This window comes from Python bivittatus, unplaced genomic scaffold, assembly GCF_059951505.1.
Source record: "Python bivittatus isolate LINGU-HERP-01145 unplaced genomic scaffold, Pbiv_v1 ctg000330_np1212, whole genome shotgun sequence".
NCBI classification, from domain to species: Eukaryota; Metazoa; Chordata; class Lepidosauria; order Squamata; family Pythonidae; genus Python; species Python bivittatus.
This window is the reverse complement of record NW_028277058.1, coordinates 50476211-50494771: the sequence shown is the minus strand read 5'-3', so window position 1 is coordinate 50494771 and position 18561 is coordinate 50476211. Positions and strand designations below refer to the sequence as shown.

Genomic DNA, 18561 nt, shown 5'->3' with positions numbered 1-18561 from the left:
AAGAGCATAGGATTAACCTAGGCCTGTACACTTTGATAATTGGGGCTAAGGAGCCTGGGTAGCTATGATTTATTAATTTGAGCAGTAAGTTCATATGTGTCCTTGTTCTAAGTGAGCTCCTTTGCTGATGAGGAAGCCAAGATCTGGTCTCAGAGAAGACTACCACTAGGTAAGGGAAGGTTTTAACTTGCTCTATTGTCTCAGTATCTAATAGCCATCCGTGGTTATGATGTCATTTTCCAAAACCATAATTTTTGACTTTGATTTATTAATGATTAGAGAATTATGATGACAGTAGGAGCCAAGTCTTCTTAACAACCTACGCAACCCAACTTTTGGAGGGGGGTTTAGTTATTAGGTGTTTCTTTAACATATGGCACAAATTGGTGAATGCATTGGAGACTGACTGCCAGTCAGCCGTGGGTGACTGGATTATTAAGGCCCAACTGACAGCATTCTCTGATTTGAGGCTATTCAATATTGCCTTGGTATCTACTTTGGACCATATTAACCTTTTATTTTGACTCACCTCTGAGTTAATGGTAACCCACCTATCAGCCATGATATACAATCTTAAATCTGAATGAGCCGAGATTTTCAGAGTCACTGGCTGATGATCACTTTCTCCTCTTGGATAGATAGTGACCTCTGAAAAGAGGTCAGCTTTACCTCTTGATACACAGATAAGATCTAGCACACTGCTTGACCAGGCTGAGTGAAAGGTGTATGGATATACATAGTTATTATCCTTACCTCACAAAATTTGAAGAGTGCATTTAAAAATCAACAATACCAAGTATAAACTAACAGTATTACTGTTGTTATCTCTTGAAAACTACTATGGGTAATTATCAAAAAATTCATTTGGAAGTCCACTATATCGAGCAAAATCATGAAGAGATTGGCCTAATTTGGCATTAAAATCATCAAATAATATGATCATGGCTTGAGTATGCAACGTAATTGCATATTCTTATATTTCTTCCAATATTATTTCTAATCATATCCAGTAATCAGTTATAATAAGATGATGTATTTGGGGGAATATAAACATTTACCAGCATAAGTTCAAAATCTTTGTATCTGAATTTCATGGCCAGTATATGAGGGAGTTTATCCCCATTATATAATTTCTCACCCTGCCATTGTAATTCTTCCTTAATAAGAATGCATAAGCCTCCAGAGGGTCACCCTTTATTTTTTAATTTTTGGGCAGGGGTATACCAGCATTGAAAACCAGGGAGTTGTACTGGTACAGCCTCTCCTGCTAACCAGGTTTCTTGTAAGGTTATTATCTCAAATCCAGAAAGGAATCTCACCAAATCACTGTCAACAGACTCTTTCCAGCCAGCTAAATTCCAGGTTACAATTTGTATAAGTCTCTCTGAGACAAAATGTTCTGGGTAGGATGACTGGATGAAGGATGAAGATGCAGACAGCCAGTTTGTTTCTGGGGCTAGAACAATGTTGTCAATACTTCCTGTGTATACACAGTTGTTATAAAATTCAGCTTTCCTTTCTCTAGGTTGTGACTGTTGAATAATGACTCCTATGATAAAGAAGATCAACAAACTCTGATCTGGTACTGATGACTCTGTATCTGTGATCCAAGTAGCTATTGCTGATGACAACAGACTTAGACCATCCTTCTCATTTTCTAATTGCTGAGCCTGAGGACAAGTAAGGTCAGATTGAGAGCTGATAGCAGAGAGCTGCCCCAAATCAGGGCTCCTATGGGTAATACTGGCTTGCAATGGTGAGTGGCAAGGTGTGGACAGAATATCTCCTTGAGAAGTAAGATTAGAATTGTGGACAATGCTGGGGTCAGCTGATGGAAGCATTTCTGGACATTGCTCAGACTGATACTCAGGAGCCAGCAATATTAGGTCATCAGCTACAGACTTATCTTCCAAATAGTTATGTGAAGATTGTGCTACATTGACCTGTTGCATGCCCTTTTCTTTTGTATAGTTTTGCTTTGGACTGGCGCACCTTTTTTTATTTGTTGGGGATTTTGTGCTCTCAGAGGCTGGACTTAGCAGCATTTAACTAGCTAAGTTAAACTAACTTTAACTTAGCAGCATTTCCACAGAGGAGCAATTAGAAGGAAGAAAGGTATTAAGAGTCTCAGTTGCAGTGGTGGCTGACTGCAGCATAGATTTAACTGTTTCAAGCTTGCTTAAGATTAATTGTTGTTCCTCTGGGGGGGAGAGTGGCAAACAGTTGAGTTAAATCTTCCTCATCTTCCAAAAAATCATCTAAAACCTGTGTCTTTCCTTTAATTAGATCTGGGGCATCACTTTCTTTGCATTTTCCTGTTGGGGCAAGGTTGGGGCATGTAGACATTTTTATATATTAAGACATTTAGATGTTTAAACATCTAAATGTCTTAATATATAAAAATGTCTACATGCCCCAACCTTCTAACATGACCTTGGCAATAGAGGAGTTCTCCATTTTACAGATAGTGGATGGTTGTGATTAGAGCTTGTACCATCCTCCCTCACTGGCTTGGCTTTCCTCCCACAATTTAGCAAGGGCTGGATACAGCTGTTGTAAAAAACACATATTGGCAGAATATGGAACTTCCTTAAACAGTTCTATCAAATCAAAGAAGACTTTTAGTAGTTTACCTTGAGTAATTTTAATATTTTTCTCAGAAGTCCTATTCAATTGGGGAGAGACCACACCATTCCAATCCCCAATTGAATAGGACTTCTGAGAGACCACACCATTCCAACAAACACCAATTTTCGTATGAAAAATCTGTTAATCTTTCCATAAGTTGTTTATAGAAAGTCAGTTTATCTTCATTTGGGGCATAAACTCCCAACACCATAGTTTTAACCCATGTAAGTTAATTTCTGCCCCAACAAATCTGCCATGTTCATCAGTTAATACAAGTTCTGGATTTAGTAAAGGGTTAATATACAGAACAACTCCATTTCTCTTTTTGGTATCTGCTGAAATAAATTCTTCTCCCAAGGATTTATAGGTCAGATATTTTATAGGTAGTCCTCGACTTATGACCATTCGTTTAATGACCATTCAAAGTTACGATGGTGCTGAAAAAAGTGACTTATGACCAGTCCTTGCACTTATAACCATCGCAGCGTCTCTGCAGTCACGTGATCGACATTCGGGTGCTTGGCAACCAGCATGCATTTATGATGGTTGCAGCATCCTGGGGTCATGTGATCGCCATTTGTGATCTTCCCAGGAGGCTTGCAACAAGCAAAGTCAATGGGGGAAGCCAGATTCGCTTAATGACCATGTGATTTGGTTAACAACCGCGGTAAAAAGGTCATAAAATTGGGTACAACTTACTTAATGACTGCATCGCTTAGCAACGGAAGTTCCATTCCCAATTGTGGTCATAAGACTACCTGTATATCTTCTTTTCTGATATGAGTCTCTTGTAGGCAAATAATGTCTTGCTTTAATTTTTCCAAATAAAGATTTTTTTTTCTCTTTTGGGGAGACTTGCTCCATTTATATTCCATGTTAAACATTTGTAATCCATAAACACCACTGTATTACTTTCAGAGTTATTAGGATATTTATTTTTATTATTAAATTTACATCCCACTTTTCTGTTTACATAAACATTCAAAAATACCTACTTTTGAGAATTTAAACAAATGGAGAAGAATGGAACTAAAACCACAAACTTAGTAGACAAAAAGGGCACTTTGGGCTAATTTTAAGAAAAACAAGTTTATTGTGTATTTCTTGATTTAGAGAAAGCATATGATAAACTGAATAGGATTAAATTATGGAATGCTTTGTGTGAATATGGAGTTGGAATTTTGATAGCTCAATGCAATAAAAGTAACATATAAGAGAAGTAAAGCATGCATGAAAATAAGTAGAATGCAAGGTTAATGGTTTTGAATATGGTAAGACTGAGTTTGAAGTAGAATTATGTACCAGTGATGAACATGCTATTGCAAAGAGGTATAAATTTTTATTGAAATTTGGGACAGAAGATGAACAAATTAAAGATTGTATCATAAAATGGGCTAAAAACTTTGGTTATAATGTACAGTTGGAACAATGGGAAAATATGTGGCAGAAAGGACTGAAATTTACATTGTTATAATCTTAAAGAGAACTTTTATAAAATGATGTGCTCTTAGTATTTGTTGCCTAAAATGTATAAAGGTACTTCAAATGTATGTTGGAAATATGAACAACACTGAAGGGACATTTTATCACCTTTGGTGGACTTGTAAAAATGCAAAAAGAAATTTAGAATGAGATACATATTTGTATATAGAAGATATTAAAGATTAACATATAATCAAAACCAGAGCCTTTTTTTTAGGTTTAATGGACAAACAGTTGGAAAAAATCTATGGAACTTTATTTTTATATATGATAACAGCAGCACGATTTTTATACGCACAGAGGTGGAAGGACAAGACATTACCTATGGTGGAAGAATGGATGATGAAGTTGATGGACTTAGCTGAGAAGGTGAAACTGATGGCTTTGATTTGAGATAAGAACCTGTGTAATTTTAATACTACTTGGAAACCTTTTTTGGACTTTTTGCGAGATATGGAAAAAAATGAAATTTTGTTGTATGGATTTGATTATTAGAAATAATATGGATTAATAGAAATAATGGAAGTTATGTTTTAACCTTAGAGTAAGAGTTGGATGTATATTTGTTGTGAGGAGGGAAGTCAATTCTTTTTTCCCTTTGATTTTTCTTTTCTTTTTCTTCACACTTTTTAATCTTGTATATCTCTCATTTCTAATCCTTCCCTCCTTCCTTCTTTCTATATTCTTTTCTCAATATTTTGTTAGTTTTTTATTGTTCTTTAAAAAAAATTAATGAAGTTATTATTAAAAAAAGAAAATAAGTAGAATGCTTAATGAATGGTTTAACATTAAGCAGGAAGACACAGATGTGAGATATTCCCTTCTTTGTTTAATATATTTGTAGATACATGTATAACGAATGCTTGTGGTGACATTAGAGGTGTGCTGGTTGGGGATATGAATGCATGTCTACTTTTACATGCAAATTATGCATAATGTTGATCCTGAACTCATTTGAACTGAACATGAGATATAGCTACCTTACACTATAATTCCTCCTATTGAAATATAAACCTCATAAAAATAATGGATAGAACAAAGTTAGTATTACAGTTCTAAAATAAGCAAAAGTTAATTAAGGGGGAAACCAAAAAAGTGCACTTACTGCTTTGCACAAGGCAGCGTAAACCCTACAGGAGAGAACATAAATACGTTACTTACAAAAAAAGGTCTTCTTCTCACATATAAATTAACACAGAGGGAGAAAGAAAGATAAAGCCTGGGCAAGGACTTCATGTTGTTGTAAGGTAGAAAGCAAACATCTAATTAAATTTAATTGCTAAAGTAAAGTAGAACTACTATATTTTATTCAGTTAGATAGAATTAGATAGATATAAATATCTATACTCACCTGCATTTTTAATTCAGATACAGACACATGCATTAAATATTTGGAATGTCATCCTTGACTACATCCTAGCAAAGATCTCCAGGACTATAGATTAATCTACTTGGATAAAGGAATAATATATTGATAGAAAAGCTACATTCCATAATAATTGTGTAGCCTTTTTTTACAAAGTAACAGAGAACTATTATTTCAAATACTTTGAACATTGATTGCAGACTGCAATTCATTGAATATTAAGTAAAAATATATAGGATTAGGTACTAAATGTCTTTCTACAAGGACTGTAATGGTGGGGAGTAGAATAAAATTATAAACTGGAAAAGCAATGTCTTAAATTTATTTTTATTTTAAATCTCCTTTTGTGTAAAAACTAGGTTGTACACAACAAGGAAAAAACAATACAATATTAATCAACAATACAATCAAATAAAGAAGCATAGTTGAAAGCCTATAGTTTTTCTCCCATATTAGCCAAGAGAGCAGAAAACTAATTTCTTTGAAACACAGTCTGGAAAAAGATAATGGTTGGATAGTGTGCTAGTCATAAAATCTCATTTCTCACAAAGTGTTGAGGTTAAAAGACACATAAATGAACATAAGGCAAAGGTGTGATCTGTACCTTAAAACACAAAACCCAGTTTGCTCTCCTATTCAGGACCTCCCCAAACATCAATACTCATTCAAAATCACTCTAGTTATTATTTTTTCCCCCCCAAAATATTCACCAAACTCGCTCTTCCCATATAACCAAAATGACATAGCAGAAGCCCTTTCTTGCTTTGTCTTCACTCTCACCCCCATCTTAGGTTGACTTGAAGACGTCCTTAAAATTTATTATGTCCCTTCCAATGTATTATTTTTCCGAGGCAACTGAGAACTCTTCAAAAGGCAACACTGCCTTTCAGTTTATATATTTTTACTTCACAAAGATGTCCCTGTATCCTTATGGGCACGTAGGAGTTCAGAGAAATAAAAATGGAAGGCAACTGAATGCCAATGCTTTATTCTGAAGAGTTTTGACCACCTGATTTTTATTTACTCTGACTAAACACTATTTCATCCCCACTTGTATTATACTATATTATATAGGGAATTCCTGGAAGCTTGGCATTCATACAAATCAGCCATCAATAGACATACAGAGATATACCATATTTACACACCATTCAAAAAAGATAAGAAAGCTAAGAAGGAAGCAAAAAGACCAGAACATATCTTTTTTAGCAGCCTACACCCAGATAAGCAGGAATTAACACCAGACAATCAAGCAGAAAACAATACTTTAATCAAGGAATTACCAAGGAGACAATCAAGCAGACAAACAATTAAGCAGAAAACAATACCCTAATCAAGGGAACTACCAAGGAGAAAACTGCACCCCCACCAACACTGGCAGGGCCAGTTACTGTATATAGAGAGGGAGCAAATCCCACACTTATTAGCACTGATGATGCTACCTAGTTGGGTTATGAAATGTCTGCAAACAACCAAGCTCAGAGAGTATCATAAACTTCACAATTAAGATTCTTATTAAGCAATGCAAAAACATAGGGAGAAGTCACATACTCACATGGCAGTTAAATCTGTTGCTTTTTGGATGGGGGTCATTTCCTGGAGGGGTGGTTTATTCTGGGATCCCTCAATCCCTCTTACCACCATCACTAGCCACACAATAACCCAGAGAACTATTCCCACAGCACATATCTGCTGTTGATTATCTTGTTAAAGATGTATTTAAAGATGGATTGTAAACATTTTTTAAAAGATCAAATAAAACATGATCAGTGTCGACTCTGACTTATTCAAATAATAGAAAATGAAAGTACTGTAGTGCTTTAGATAGAGTCATATAAGACACTTTTTAAATCTTCCTTTCTCAAACCTTTAAAAATTAAAGAATTCTAAGATGTTATTCTATGCAGGAGTCCCTTAAGGACCCCCCCCCCCATTTTATGGCTTACCTTTATTTTTAAAAATGTGTAGATCATGCTATTATTTAAAAAGATTTATTTATTAGGTTTATATCCTGGCAGATTTTAAGGCAGAATACTAAAAATAAATTAAAGGCACTATCAGCTTTCTACATTTCATTTGCTATTCTAAAGACAGTTAATTCAATCTGTACTGAATCAAGAATTCTTAAACATAATATGGGAATAATGTGACTTAGCAAAGTAATTAATAATTTTCATCGAAAAATTGATGAAAAGGATTCATCATTATTAACATTATTAGTTTTTATTCTCTCTCCCAAATGATTCATTGATTATGATACTCTGAGGCTTATTTTGGTTAATGGGTGGTACAAGTAAGCCACTCACATGAGCAAACATAATGTTAGAGGAAGGAACGCAAAGTCTCACAGATGAACGTTTACAACCTAGAATTCACACTGCTTCATGTGAACTCATGGAAGCAATATAAATGTGAGTGCCGAAGGCATATTTACTGAAATATTAAATCAGTTCCATTTACTTTCTTTTATTTAGGATTAAATGAAATATATTTAATTATATACATTAATTTAAATAACACTAAGTGTAAATACACATATTTGTCATGAAGTAACTGTGGAGGAAACATGACATTCCACCATTAAAACATTAAGCAATATTACCCCACCTAGTTCACTTATTCTGTGTACTGAGGCTATGAAAGAAATGTTACCCCAGCTACCAGTTTATGCAATCCTTTAAAGAGTAACTTTAAAATTAAAGATGACCGTCTACATGCCTATTATTTCAGCAGCCATCCCACCTTCAAGATATACTTATGCAAATTCATCTTTTTGCCAATTCTGACTAATTAGACACTGCTTATAGACAAGCCACACAGAAGTTGCATTCGCAAATCTACAGCAAGCTGGTTTACTAATGTGACAAAAAACAGAAAAAACTAATGTTAACTCAAGAAAATAGGATAATATACCAATACAATGTTGACAGTACTTGCATGACTAAGAATGACACTTAAAAATTTTGCAGCATTGATATAACTGTTTTGTGCAAGGCTTCACAATAATTAGATGGGGAAAAAGAAAGGCAAATTTAAAAAGATGGGGGAATGAATTAACATTGTTATTTACCCACACCAAAAATAATAGGAAACTCTTACCCTGGTATCATCTACATAAGCAGGAGTCTCCAATTTTGACCAGGCAAAAATCGTGCTTGCCAGACCACCTCCACCCCATTTGGACAAGCAACACCATTAGCCCTTGCTGATGGAAGGAACAGTGAAAGATGCAGATGGTGAACACCTCTGTTTGAAGGAGTTCCAGGCTTGATATCCTATCTCTGCCTCCTACCCCACATCTTTCTTATTCTTGAGCCAAATATGCCAATGGGACTTTTCTGAACTGACCCTTCATGACCAAGGTTCTTAGTCTTTGCCCCAACTATGAAGTTGGGAAGATGGTAGACAGAATTTATTGTGCCAATTATTGTGATTATCTCTGCTATGTCTGCAGATTTAAAACCGGGAGGAAATGAGCTACTTGTTACGTTCACCAGAAGACAAGCCATCTTTGTTATATACAGCTTGACAGGCATACAAATGAAATGAGTAGCAAATGCTATTGTGGAATATTTTACATGTAGCCATATGGGGTTTAATAAAAATAACTGGAAAGGGATTTTTTTCAACTGAATTATCACTATTAGTGAAAGAGTGTGTCAGCTATCATTCAAAAGTCACTTGCAGAAAGAAATTAAATACCACTTCAGTTACTGCATCAGGAAGAAAGCATTCTTATCAATAAAAATATATTAGACATTTCAGTATTGAATATTCTGATTGAAGTTTACAGATTCTTTTATTATCCTAGAAACAAATAGAATTATTTTAAATGACTAATTTGTGGCCCTCTTGAAACATGGATTTTCCCCCAGGAGACAATATCCAGAGAACAAGGTGTGTTAGTCTCTTGCAGCAAAAGCTAAACTTTTGTGACTCCATAAATAGTACAAATTTATTATTGTACCAGCTTTGTGAATTATAGTCTGCTACATTTGATGCATGAAATGCTGTCTTAGATTCAAATTGGGGGTTTGAAACAGTGATGTCAAAGGAAAATAAAATGCAGAAAGCACAAAAACTGATGGGCGACTTTCTTTGAATTAAAGATGTTTAATATACTTTGTTAATTAATGTATTAATGCCAGGATAAACCTTCCATAAATTACAAGAGTTCTTGTGAAAGATCACAATTAATCACACAATCACTATCTACTTTCTATATTCATTTTCTCTGGACATCACTATTTACATCTCTCTCTTACCATGTATATTCAATTCATATAGCCGTGCAAGAAAAACATGGACAAACTTCACTATCATCATTTGTTAAGAAATATGTTTAACTGTGTTCACATCTGGAAGTCAAGATTCTTTGTTTCCTGCAATTGTACAATGCATAACAGACATGTTTACTGCTGTTTTGCGGAACACCTTTAACTGCTTGAATAAGACTCACTATATTGAGAGTGCATTGCACTCTCAATATCCTAGGTATCTTTTTATTTTTTTCCTTCCTTCATTATCCTAGGTATCTTTTTATTTTTCCAGGTTAGGAAATCCAGGTTACCATAGCACAAACATCTCTTTTTGCTACCAACTAATGGTCATCCGGATTTTTGCAACCCAGACCTGATAGCTCAGCTAAGCCAATTATTTTCTTCTTTTAACTATCTTTCCTTCTTTCATCCTGACCCAGATTTTGCAAGGTCTCTCTTCCCTGCCCCATAACTCCCCACTTCTTTTTTAAAAATCCTTTTAGACTGAGAATTTGTGGAAAATAGACTTCGTTTTAAAAAAAATGTAATTGCCTGGCACCCATTAAGGAATTAAGTAATAGTTGATAGCAATGTTTTCTATGAGTGAATGGGTGATTTTTTTTAAAATAAAAAAGAAGCAAACATAAACATGTTGAATGCTTTACTTGGGAGTGTCATCACATTTTCAACATTCAAAATATCATTCCAAGAATGCTATAAAAATATGGTCTTATCACTAATGCCTTCCGTGAATTGGTGAAGAACTGGCTTTCCCCCCAGGCCCTGGGACAGTAAGGTTGAACCCAGGGACTGAAGAGATGAATGGGTATAATTATGGACTGGGCACCTGTTTTTTCTTGATTTTTCCCCTTTCTTTTCTTTTTGTATTAGTTCTATTGTTTGTGTTTTTATTATTGTTGTTAGCTGCTCAGAGTTGTGTGCTACAAGAGAGGCGGCCATATAAATCTTTTAAATAAATAAATAATGCAGTGTTGAGTGAAAACATGAGGCTTATGCAAAGCAAGAAACTGAACACAACACATGGGGTACATTTCAGTTGTAACGTTAGAGCTTATCCTGTTCAGGACATGGCTATATGATGATCCCCTATCAAAACAAAACAAACATATACATGGTTTGTTTTGATGACTTTTACATAAGCTGTGTTTTATCTAACTGCTGATGATTCATTTTAGTTGCACTTACTGAATAGATAGATAGATATTGGATGCTTGTTTATATTAATTATCTGAACCACCATTGCTTGTATTTTTATATAAGAAGTTACTGTGAAATAAAAATTTTAGATATAAAATTGAGAATAAATCCACTTTCAGTCACTCATTCTTTTTACATGAAAGAGATGGAGAATGAGGAGAATAACTACATTTCTTCACTTAGGGAATACATAATGTGTTGTGATACAGCTGCTAAAAAGGCAAATGCTATCTTGGGATGCAATTAACAGAAGCACAAAGTCCAGGTAATGAGAATTGTTCCCTGATCAGACCCAAACTGGAGTCCAGGACACCAGTTCTGGACACTATAGTTAAAAAAAAAAGACAGTGACAAATTGGAGCAAGTTCAGAGGACTGCAACTAAGGATGAGGAAGGGTCTGAAAACTCTGCACAATGAGGAATCATGAAAGGACCTGTGTATTTAGCTGGCAGAAGAGACTACTGAGGTGACATCACATAGCAGTCTTTAAATATCTGAAGGGTTGTCACGCACAAGAGGGAGTAGACTTATTCTCTATTGCTCCAGAACAGAATGAATGGGTTATCAAATCGAATTTTTATTACGCTCATAGACCAGCATAAAACTAATGAGTTAAAATTGCAAGGAAGCAGGTTCAGGCTAGACATTAGGATGAAGTTCCGGAATGCTGCCACCGGTGGTGAGTTCTCCTCGTGGTAGGTTTCCTTCACTGGAGGTCTTCAGTGCCTGGATGGTCATCTGTCACAGATGTTCTAGTGAATCCTGCCCTGAGCAAAGGGCTGGACTAGGTGACCTTTCCACCCTTTCCAATTCTATGATTCAAATAGTGTGTATGGATGAAACCAGAGAAATAATACCACCTTCTGTGGTGTTATACCACGGGAAAATAGACTGAAAAGCAAAATGCAAAGACCAAAATTGCAAGATCAGAACCTTTCGGGACACCTGGAAAGATCAGATACACCCTGATCCATAAAAGCTTAAGAAATAAAGCTGGTAGCCTGCACCTTAACCAAGAAGAAGGCGACGGGGACCGGAGAGCTTTGCCTAAAGTTTCTCACGGGAGTTCAAGGCAGAAGAAGGAACCGACTTCCGGAACCGCCGCTCCGCATGTTCAACGTCCCCAACCGGGTGCCTTCCAGATGTTCACATCTGGCAGGCACCAGGTGGGAAAGGCTGCTTAGCCGCGCGTCTCCCTTGAACTCAGTGAGCTTCGCTTGGGGGAAAAGGCGCGCGTCCCCCCGTCCCGCTTCCCACGCGCATCAGGCAGCCCGCGCACGACCACGCTCCGCGCCCGCCTGGGCCCGACTTACCGGCTGGGAACAGTTGAAAACCGGCGGGGCGTTGAGGAGAAGCCTCAGCCCTGAAAACGCGGGGAGAAACCCCGCCAAGAGCACGAAGGACCACGGAGCAACCCCCCTCATCCCTGCCGCCGCCCTGCTCCTGAAGCAAGGCCACCGGCCGCATTGGCCTGGCTCCGCCCGCCTCTGGCTTCCGGGACCAAACCCGAAACGGGACCCGGGGGCGGAGCCGGACGAAGCTCACCTGAGGCGGGGCATAGACGGGTGGGTGTGGCCGCCAGGGAAGGAGGGCGCGCGCCGCCCATTCTTGGGGGAAGGCGGGGGTGGGTACGTTACCTTGAGGCAAGGGGGTGTGGGGGCAGGGCTTGGAGGAGAAGGTGGGCGGGCGTCCCCCTCTTCTGGACCGGCGGTGAGGAGACGAGCGGAGGGAAAGGGGGCGTGGCCGGGCGCGAGCGGCGGCCGTTACTTAACCCCTAACCTGGACTACAGGTTGGCCTTCCGGGGATCGGCAGGGATGTTATGGCCAACCGGTTTCTGTGGGTGGCTGCTTTGATATTGATATTTTTGCTTCAGTGATTGCACCGTTTGGGTTTTATGGGGCTATTAAACTGGGAGTCCGGGTGGTGGCGGAAGGCCGGGGGTCTTAAGCCTCCCTTTCTTCCCGCCCGGACCCCACCTTCTTCTTCTGTCACCACCTGCCTCGGCAGCGCCTCCTCAGGGGTCCTCTCGCTAACCTTGGTGCCTGGCACAGAACGGTCCCTCCCAAGCCCTTCGACCTTTCTGGACACCAAAAGCTAAAAAATAAATAAATAAATACAGAATTAAAAACGGAAACAATTGAAATAATGCTGTCTCCTGGCTGCATAAAGCCCTTCCTCCTCTCTTTGAGAGACAGACCAGTCTCATCAGAAAGAAATAAAACTTTAAGGAGAAGAAGAAATAATAGGTAAAAGCCCCGGGAATTACAAAAGAAAATGCTGTATTCCAGGCAGACCTTAAGATAAAGGCAACAAATGAATGCTTGTCCTGTGAGAGGAGAGGATGTGATTTAATGTGTAAGTTACCAGAAACATCTTCCTGATCAGCCTGAAGAATGGCTGAAATTGCATAGCACACGCTATCTTGTACAGAGAAATAATATAGATAAGTATGTGAAGTCCACACATTTAACTAATCTAGAGCAAGAGCTGATGTAGATTTACTATATAAAGTTTAAGTCTGTCTTTTCTGGGCTCTCAAATGTTTAACAGAGTATTCAAAATTCTTCATGCTAGCATTTCTGCAGTCTCAAAATATAGGAATACATAGGTAGGACTGTTTCTTACGGAGTGGTTCTATCCGATTAATACCAAAATTAATTTCATATTATTTACAAACAGAGAGCTAGAAGGGGGCATTTTCTTTATTACTATACACCCAATCCCCTGCTCAGCGCAGAAATCCAGATTAGAAACTTTTTGAGAGATGGCTCTCCTTTGTTCGAACTCATGTTGTGAAGGGAGTCTCTCCTTAACTCTGGATAATTGGTTCCATTATTTGATATTTCTGATTCATCGCAGTAGACTGTTCATTGTTTGTAATACATGTAAAACTGATTAGATAATGTAGTTTTCTGATGTTAAGTATTACACAGCTGTTACTATCCTCCATTGTGAGTGTTGAACTGTCCTTTACCTGCAGTAACTAATTTTTTTTTTTTGGTGGTGGTGGTGGCAAATTAAGACTCAAATTCTGTTTGCAGTTTGCATTGATGGGGTTATAATAGATAGGTACTGGGGTGAGTACATTTATAAATATATGACTGTCAGGCAAGTTGGTCTGTTTGCAGTAGATGTCAAGAGGAAGGGTTATATTTAGAAAGAGTTAGGATAAACCAATAATGACATAGTTAAAAAATTTATTAGTAATTTTTAAAATAACATAATTCCTCAGATAAAAATGCGATCTTACAGGTATATACATTGTCTCACACCAAGGCAATTCTCTAGCTCACTTCTGAACAATTAATTCTGTTTATTTAAAATATTTGAAAAGAGGGTGAGACTTTTTGTTTTTAACCTATGCAGGATTACATTATGATTACAAAGTATACAGCTTTATTTTACAAGGGCAGCGCAGCCTTCTTGATTTCAGTAAGTTCTTTAAAATGTATCTAAAACTGTTGGTGTGATAAACAGTTATACCTGGGCACATCTCTAAAACAGTATGAGCATTTCAGGTTAGAGAAAAGGGAAAGGTGGAATAGAAATTTACCTCTTGATTGACTTACATTTTGAGAATCCAGTTCATTCACAAATCCAGAAAATTAGAAAGAAAATTACACACAAAAGGCTGTATCATATAAATAAATATTTATAGCTGATGGTCAGAAAGGTGGACCTTCAAAATTATTCTCTGGCCCACCTTACAGTGAAATTAATCAGAAAGTGTGGCTAATATTTTTTTTTCAGGATCAACTCTCTTAGTTTAATGGGATAAGGATAAATATGGCTCTTCCTGTACTGTGTTAAGCTGAAATCAGAGATAGTGGTCTATAGGTATCATACCCTACATTATGTAGCTTTTAAAGTAAAATTACAATAATTGTTATTTCAAAAGTTCTTCTTGTCTTTCTAAATTACATTCATTTAGGAATAAATCTTCCCCCTCTTTATATATACATATTGAAGGAAGGCACAAGGTAGCCTCAACATCCAGACACTTTGAGATAGTCAAACATATCTGCAATAGAGGCATCTTTGACATAGATATAGTATTATAAATATTAAAATATCTATTGGTAGAGACATGCAGCATGTTTATTTTATGGAAGAAAGTTGATGTGGAAGCTCTGGGTATGTGAGGTTATAATATGCCTTGTTTATGTATGAATCTCAGATTCATAATCATAATATCTGGAAAAATTTTCCTTTTTTAAATGTGTAGGGCTTGTAAGATATCTTTTATCCAGTAATGCTATAGGAACTAATTGGAAGAATTCAAATATTCTAATTCTAATGCATTTGTAGTGTAGAAGATTAATAAAAGAATGTAGCAAATGTTATTTAATCAACTTGCCTCTATTGACAGAAATTTACAAAATGATAGCTTATTGATAACAATGGGCCAAGAACTTCAAATTGTCTTTAATATAAGATCACATTATTAGTCTAATTATTTAATGTGATGTGAGGTTTTGCTTGGAATAGATCCATAGTATATACACTGAAAAGAAAGCTGAGATCTATTTTGTATTGTGCTTGTTGTTTTTAAGCCTTTGACTCTGGTTAAGCCAATGCAAACATAGTAAGTCATAAATATGTTAAACTGCCCCAGGTATTTATGTTTTAAATATGTCCAGAGAAGAGACAGGGAATTGAGACAAATAAGGGTAATGAAAGCAACCTAATTACATTTAAGGATAAGGGGCCAAATGATCATGCACAGCTTCTTGAGTTCCTTGGAGGAACATAATTAAAATGTAATGAATAAAACAAACCACTCTCTCTTAGCTCAACTCAGCTCACAGGGTGGTGGTTGTGGGGAAAATAGGAGGAGGAAGGAGTATTAGGTATATTTACCACCTTGAATTATTTATTAAAATAATAAAGGCGGGATAAAACATCTAAAAAAAAGATTTAAGTCAGAAAATATTATATGTTAATTTGGTGTGCACAAGGGGAGAAGAAGCAGTTCATCATCAGGTTTGAGAGAACATGAGCAAACTGCTGTTTGGGCTCATCATTCAGAGAAGTCCACCACTGTGCTTTTTTTGCACTGTTCTCCAAAGCCTGTTTGCCCTGAGCCCACCACCCCTCTTTTAGGGATCTAGAAGACAAGAAACTGATCCTTTTTCTGTCCTTTTCCAAAATCTTCTAGAATGGTTATTGTCTTTGACTGCCGAGTATGCCTAACAAAGTTATGGGAAAAGAAAGAAGACCTTTTTCGTGTATCTTGGTCAACCACACAGATTCAGCACCACTTACAGAGGAAATGAACAGCCTTGTTTTTTGTCTTCCCATCTAAATCTTTTACGGAAGTTGTTGCTAGCTGCAGTACAACACTAGTAGTTGTGACTAATCAGTTTGCCTGGAAACAATTTATGTAAAAGTTCTTGGAAAAAATAACAGGAGGATTTTTTTTCCTCTTCATTTTGGAATGGGTTGGTCTCCCCTCCATTTACCAGTTAGCAATGATGTAAGGTGATGAATCTTCTCTGGTCGTTGAAAAATGAAAATGTGAGATTTGCTTATCTGCAGCTTTGGTCCATAGCACACATGATCCCACTATAATTAACAAACAAACAAACAAACAAACAAACAAACAAATATCCTAGACAGTTCTTCAATAGGCTTTCTGGGTTGCAGGGCTCGGTATTTAGCCCCTGCAACTGTGAAATGCCTGATTGGAATAAATTTTCACAAGAAGCAGAGAAATAATAGAGTTGTATATTGTGAGCAGAAGGAGGTAGATGGAAAAGGGAAAATCAGTACTGGAAAGCACATGCCAGGGACTCAAGAGGACGGAGGTTGCTTTGCCTATAGTTCAGATATTTGTGAGCTTCTGTTTTTGCCAGCTGTGCCTTTTTACTTTTACTTTATCATTAAGATCTGTGACAATCCTAAAGCTCAGTAGATGTTCTGTTTTTAATCAGCTGGAATGGCTTGTTTGCACTGAAGGTATAGATTACTAATCAGTTTTCTGAAAAGTATTCTTGTTCAATAACTGGTGATAATGGGCCAAACGCATGTAAAGAGCGGCTTCATTGTTGTATTTTATTGTCCTCAAAAACATAATCATTTTCATTTTTAAATGTAAGTCGTTTGGGAAGATTGTTTTTGAATAATTAAACTAAATGCATTTCTGGCATAATAATTTGTTTTATCTAGATTCGCATGCTCCATTCAAAGTAGGAAGGGGGGTTGTATAAGTGTACAATAAATTAGTACATTCATACCAATAGCATGTTTTGAATGGTATTTTTTCCTGAGTATTGGGTAGGATAAGATGCAATAAAAAATGTGCATGCCAATAGCACAAGGCTATTGTGCTATTGTTGTGGAACAGCCTGTTAAAATCACGCTGTCAGAAGCTGAGGTGAAATAACTTATTTGATTTCAATTTCTAATATTATTAAATGGAGCAACCAGGATATATATCTCAAATATGTACAGTTACTGGGCTCTTTTTCTGTACTAATTTGCACATTCCATTTGATTTTGTCAGAAGATTATGATAGGGTGTACCTGATGTCCTCAATAATCATCAGTTAGAGTTTTGGAGAGAAAGTTTTCTGATAGGGGTACCAGATCTAGGCTGTAGAAATCTGGATGACTGCTAGATGTGAGCAAAGAATTTGAAAATTCTTTGTCTGCTAAGTCTTGCCCTATTCTCTGACAATAAAAGCATTCCAGAATGACATTAATGATTGCTCCCCTACCCCCTTTCTAATAGCAAACTGTGATAGTTACTGCTGCCATACTGCTAATGGTATTGATAACAATACCATTGAGAAACAGGAGCATCAGCAACCATGAAAAACCTCAAGATTTGTACTTTAAATGTTAACGGAGCAATTTCACTGCCCTCAAAAGCAGTCTAGTGAGAAGTGGCAGGTTTAGGAGCCATGGAGTTTAGAATGACAGAACATTGACAGAATTTTGAAGAAAAACAACATTGGAAATGGAAACTTGAATGCTCTGCTTGGAGGAATTGCTTAGCTAGTATTCTGAATTAGAGCACCTTAAAAGGATGGAGAATACATATCCATGCTTTATTTTAGTTCACATTTGTTTATTTTAAAAAGAAACTTGGTGTCCCCTTGTTCATAAATAGGTCACTGAAATGTGCAATCAGCTATGGAGAGAACTGCTATTTTGTAAAAAAGAAAAAGGGACCAAAAGGAACCAACAAGAGCTGAATAAATGCTAAGTATTTGCATAAAAAAAACAAATTTAGAAATAGTAAAAAAAAAAAAATCCCAGACAATGATAAAAGTAGGGAGATGGAGCAGCCTTAATGGTGAGCATAAGAAAAAATAGTTTTTTGTTTTTAAAGAAATTCTCCACTGCTCTGGTGGTCATATTGGGGGTGTGCTCTCATACCTGATCTCCACATCTTGCCAGTATTACTGCACTCAGGATCAGGGCTGATTTTAGGATTGGTTGTACATCAGCCTGCACTGGTTGATACAGTACAGAATAAGCTGCATGTAAAGACATACTGGGTACTGCAGTCCCTGTAGCATATGCTGAACTCTGGATCCAGTTTCTCTGAAGAAAATCCCTGCCTTTTTGTATTACCGTGTTTAGGCTACACTATCATTCT

The 18561-nt window shown here is 36.9% G+C and overlaps 1 protein-coding gene across 4 annotated transcripts in view; it reads right to left on the bottom strand.

The window, feature by feature from the left end:
• IL17RA (interleukin 17 receptor A) overlaps window positions 1-12468 on the bottom strand; it is a 28971-nt gene extending 16503 nt beyond the window's left edge. For 3 of the 4 annotated variants that reach the window (XM_025174696.2, XM_025174698.2, XM_025174700.2), the window contains exons 1-2: window positions 12268-12468; window positions 5216-5240 (exon numbers count right to left, since the gene is read on the bottom strand). In XM_025174696.2, the coding sequence (XP_025030464.2) occupies window positions 5216-5240; window positions 12268-12378 (136 nt within the window). In that variant the 5' untranslated portion in view covers window positions 12379-12468. The remainder of the gene's footprint in view (window positions 1-5215; window positions 5241-12267) is intronic. The other variant, XM_007440688.3, reaches the window with a different exon arrangement.
• Between the last annotated feature and the right edge of the window lie 6093 nt (window positions 12469-18561).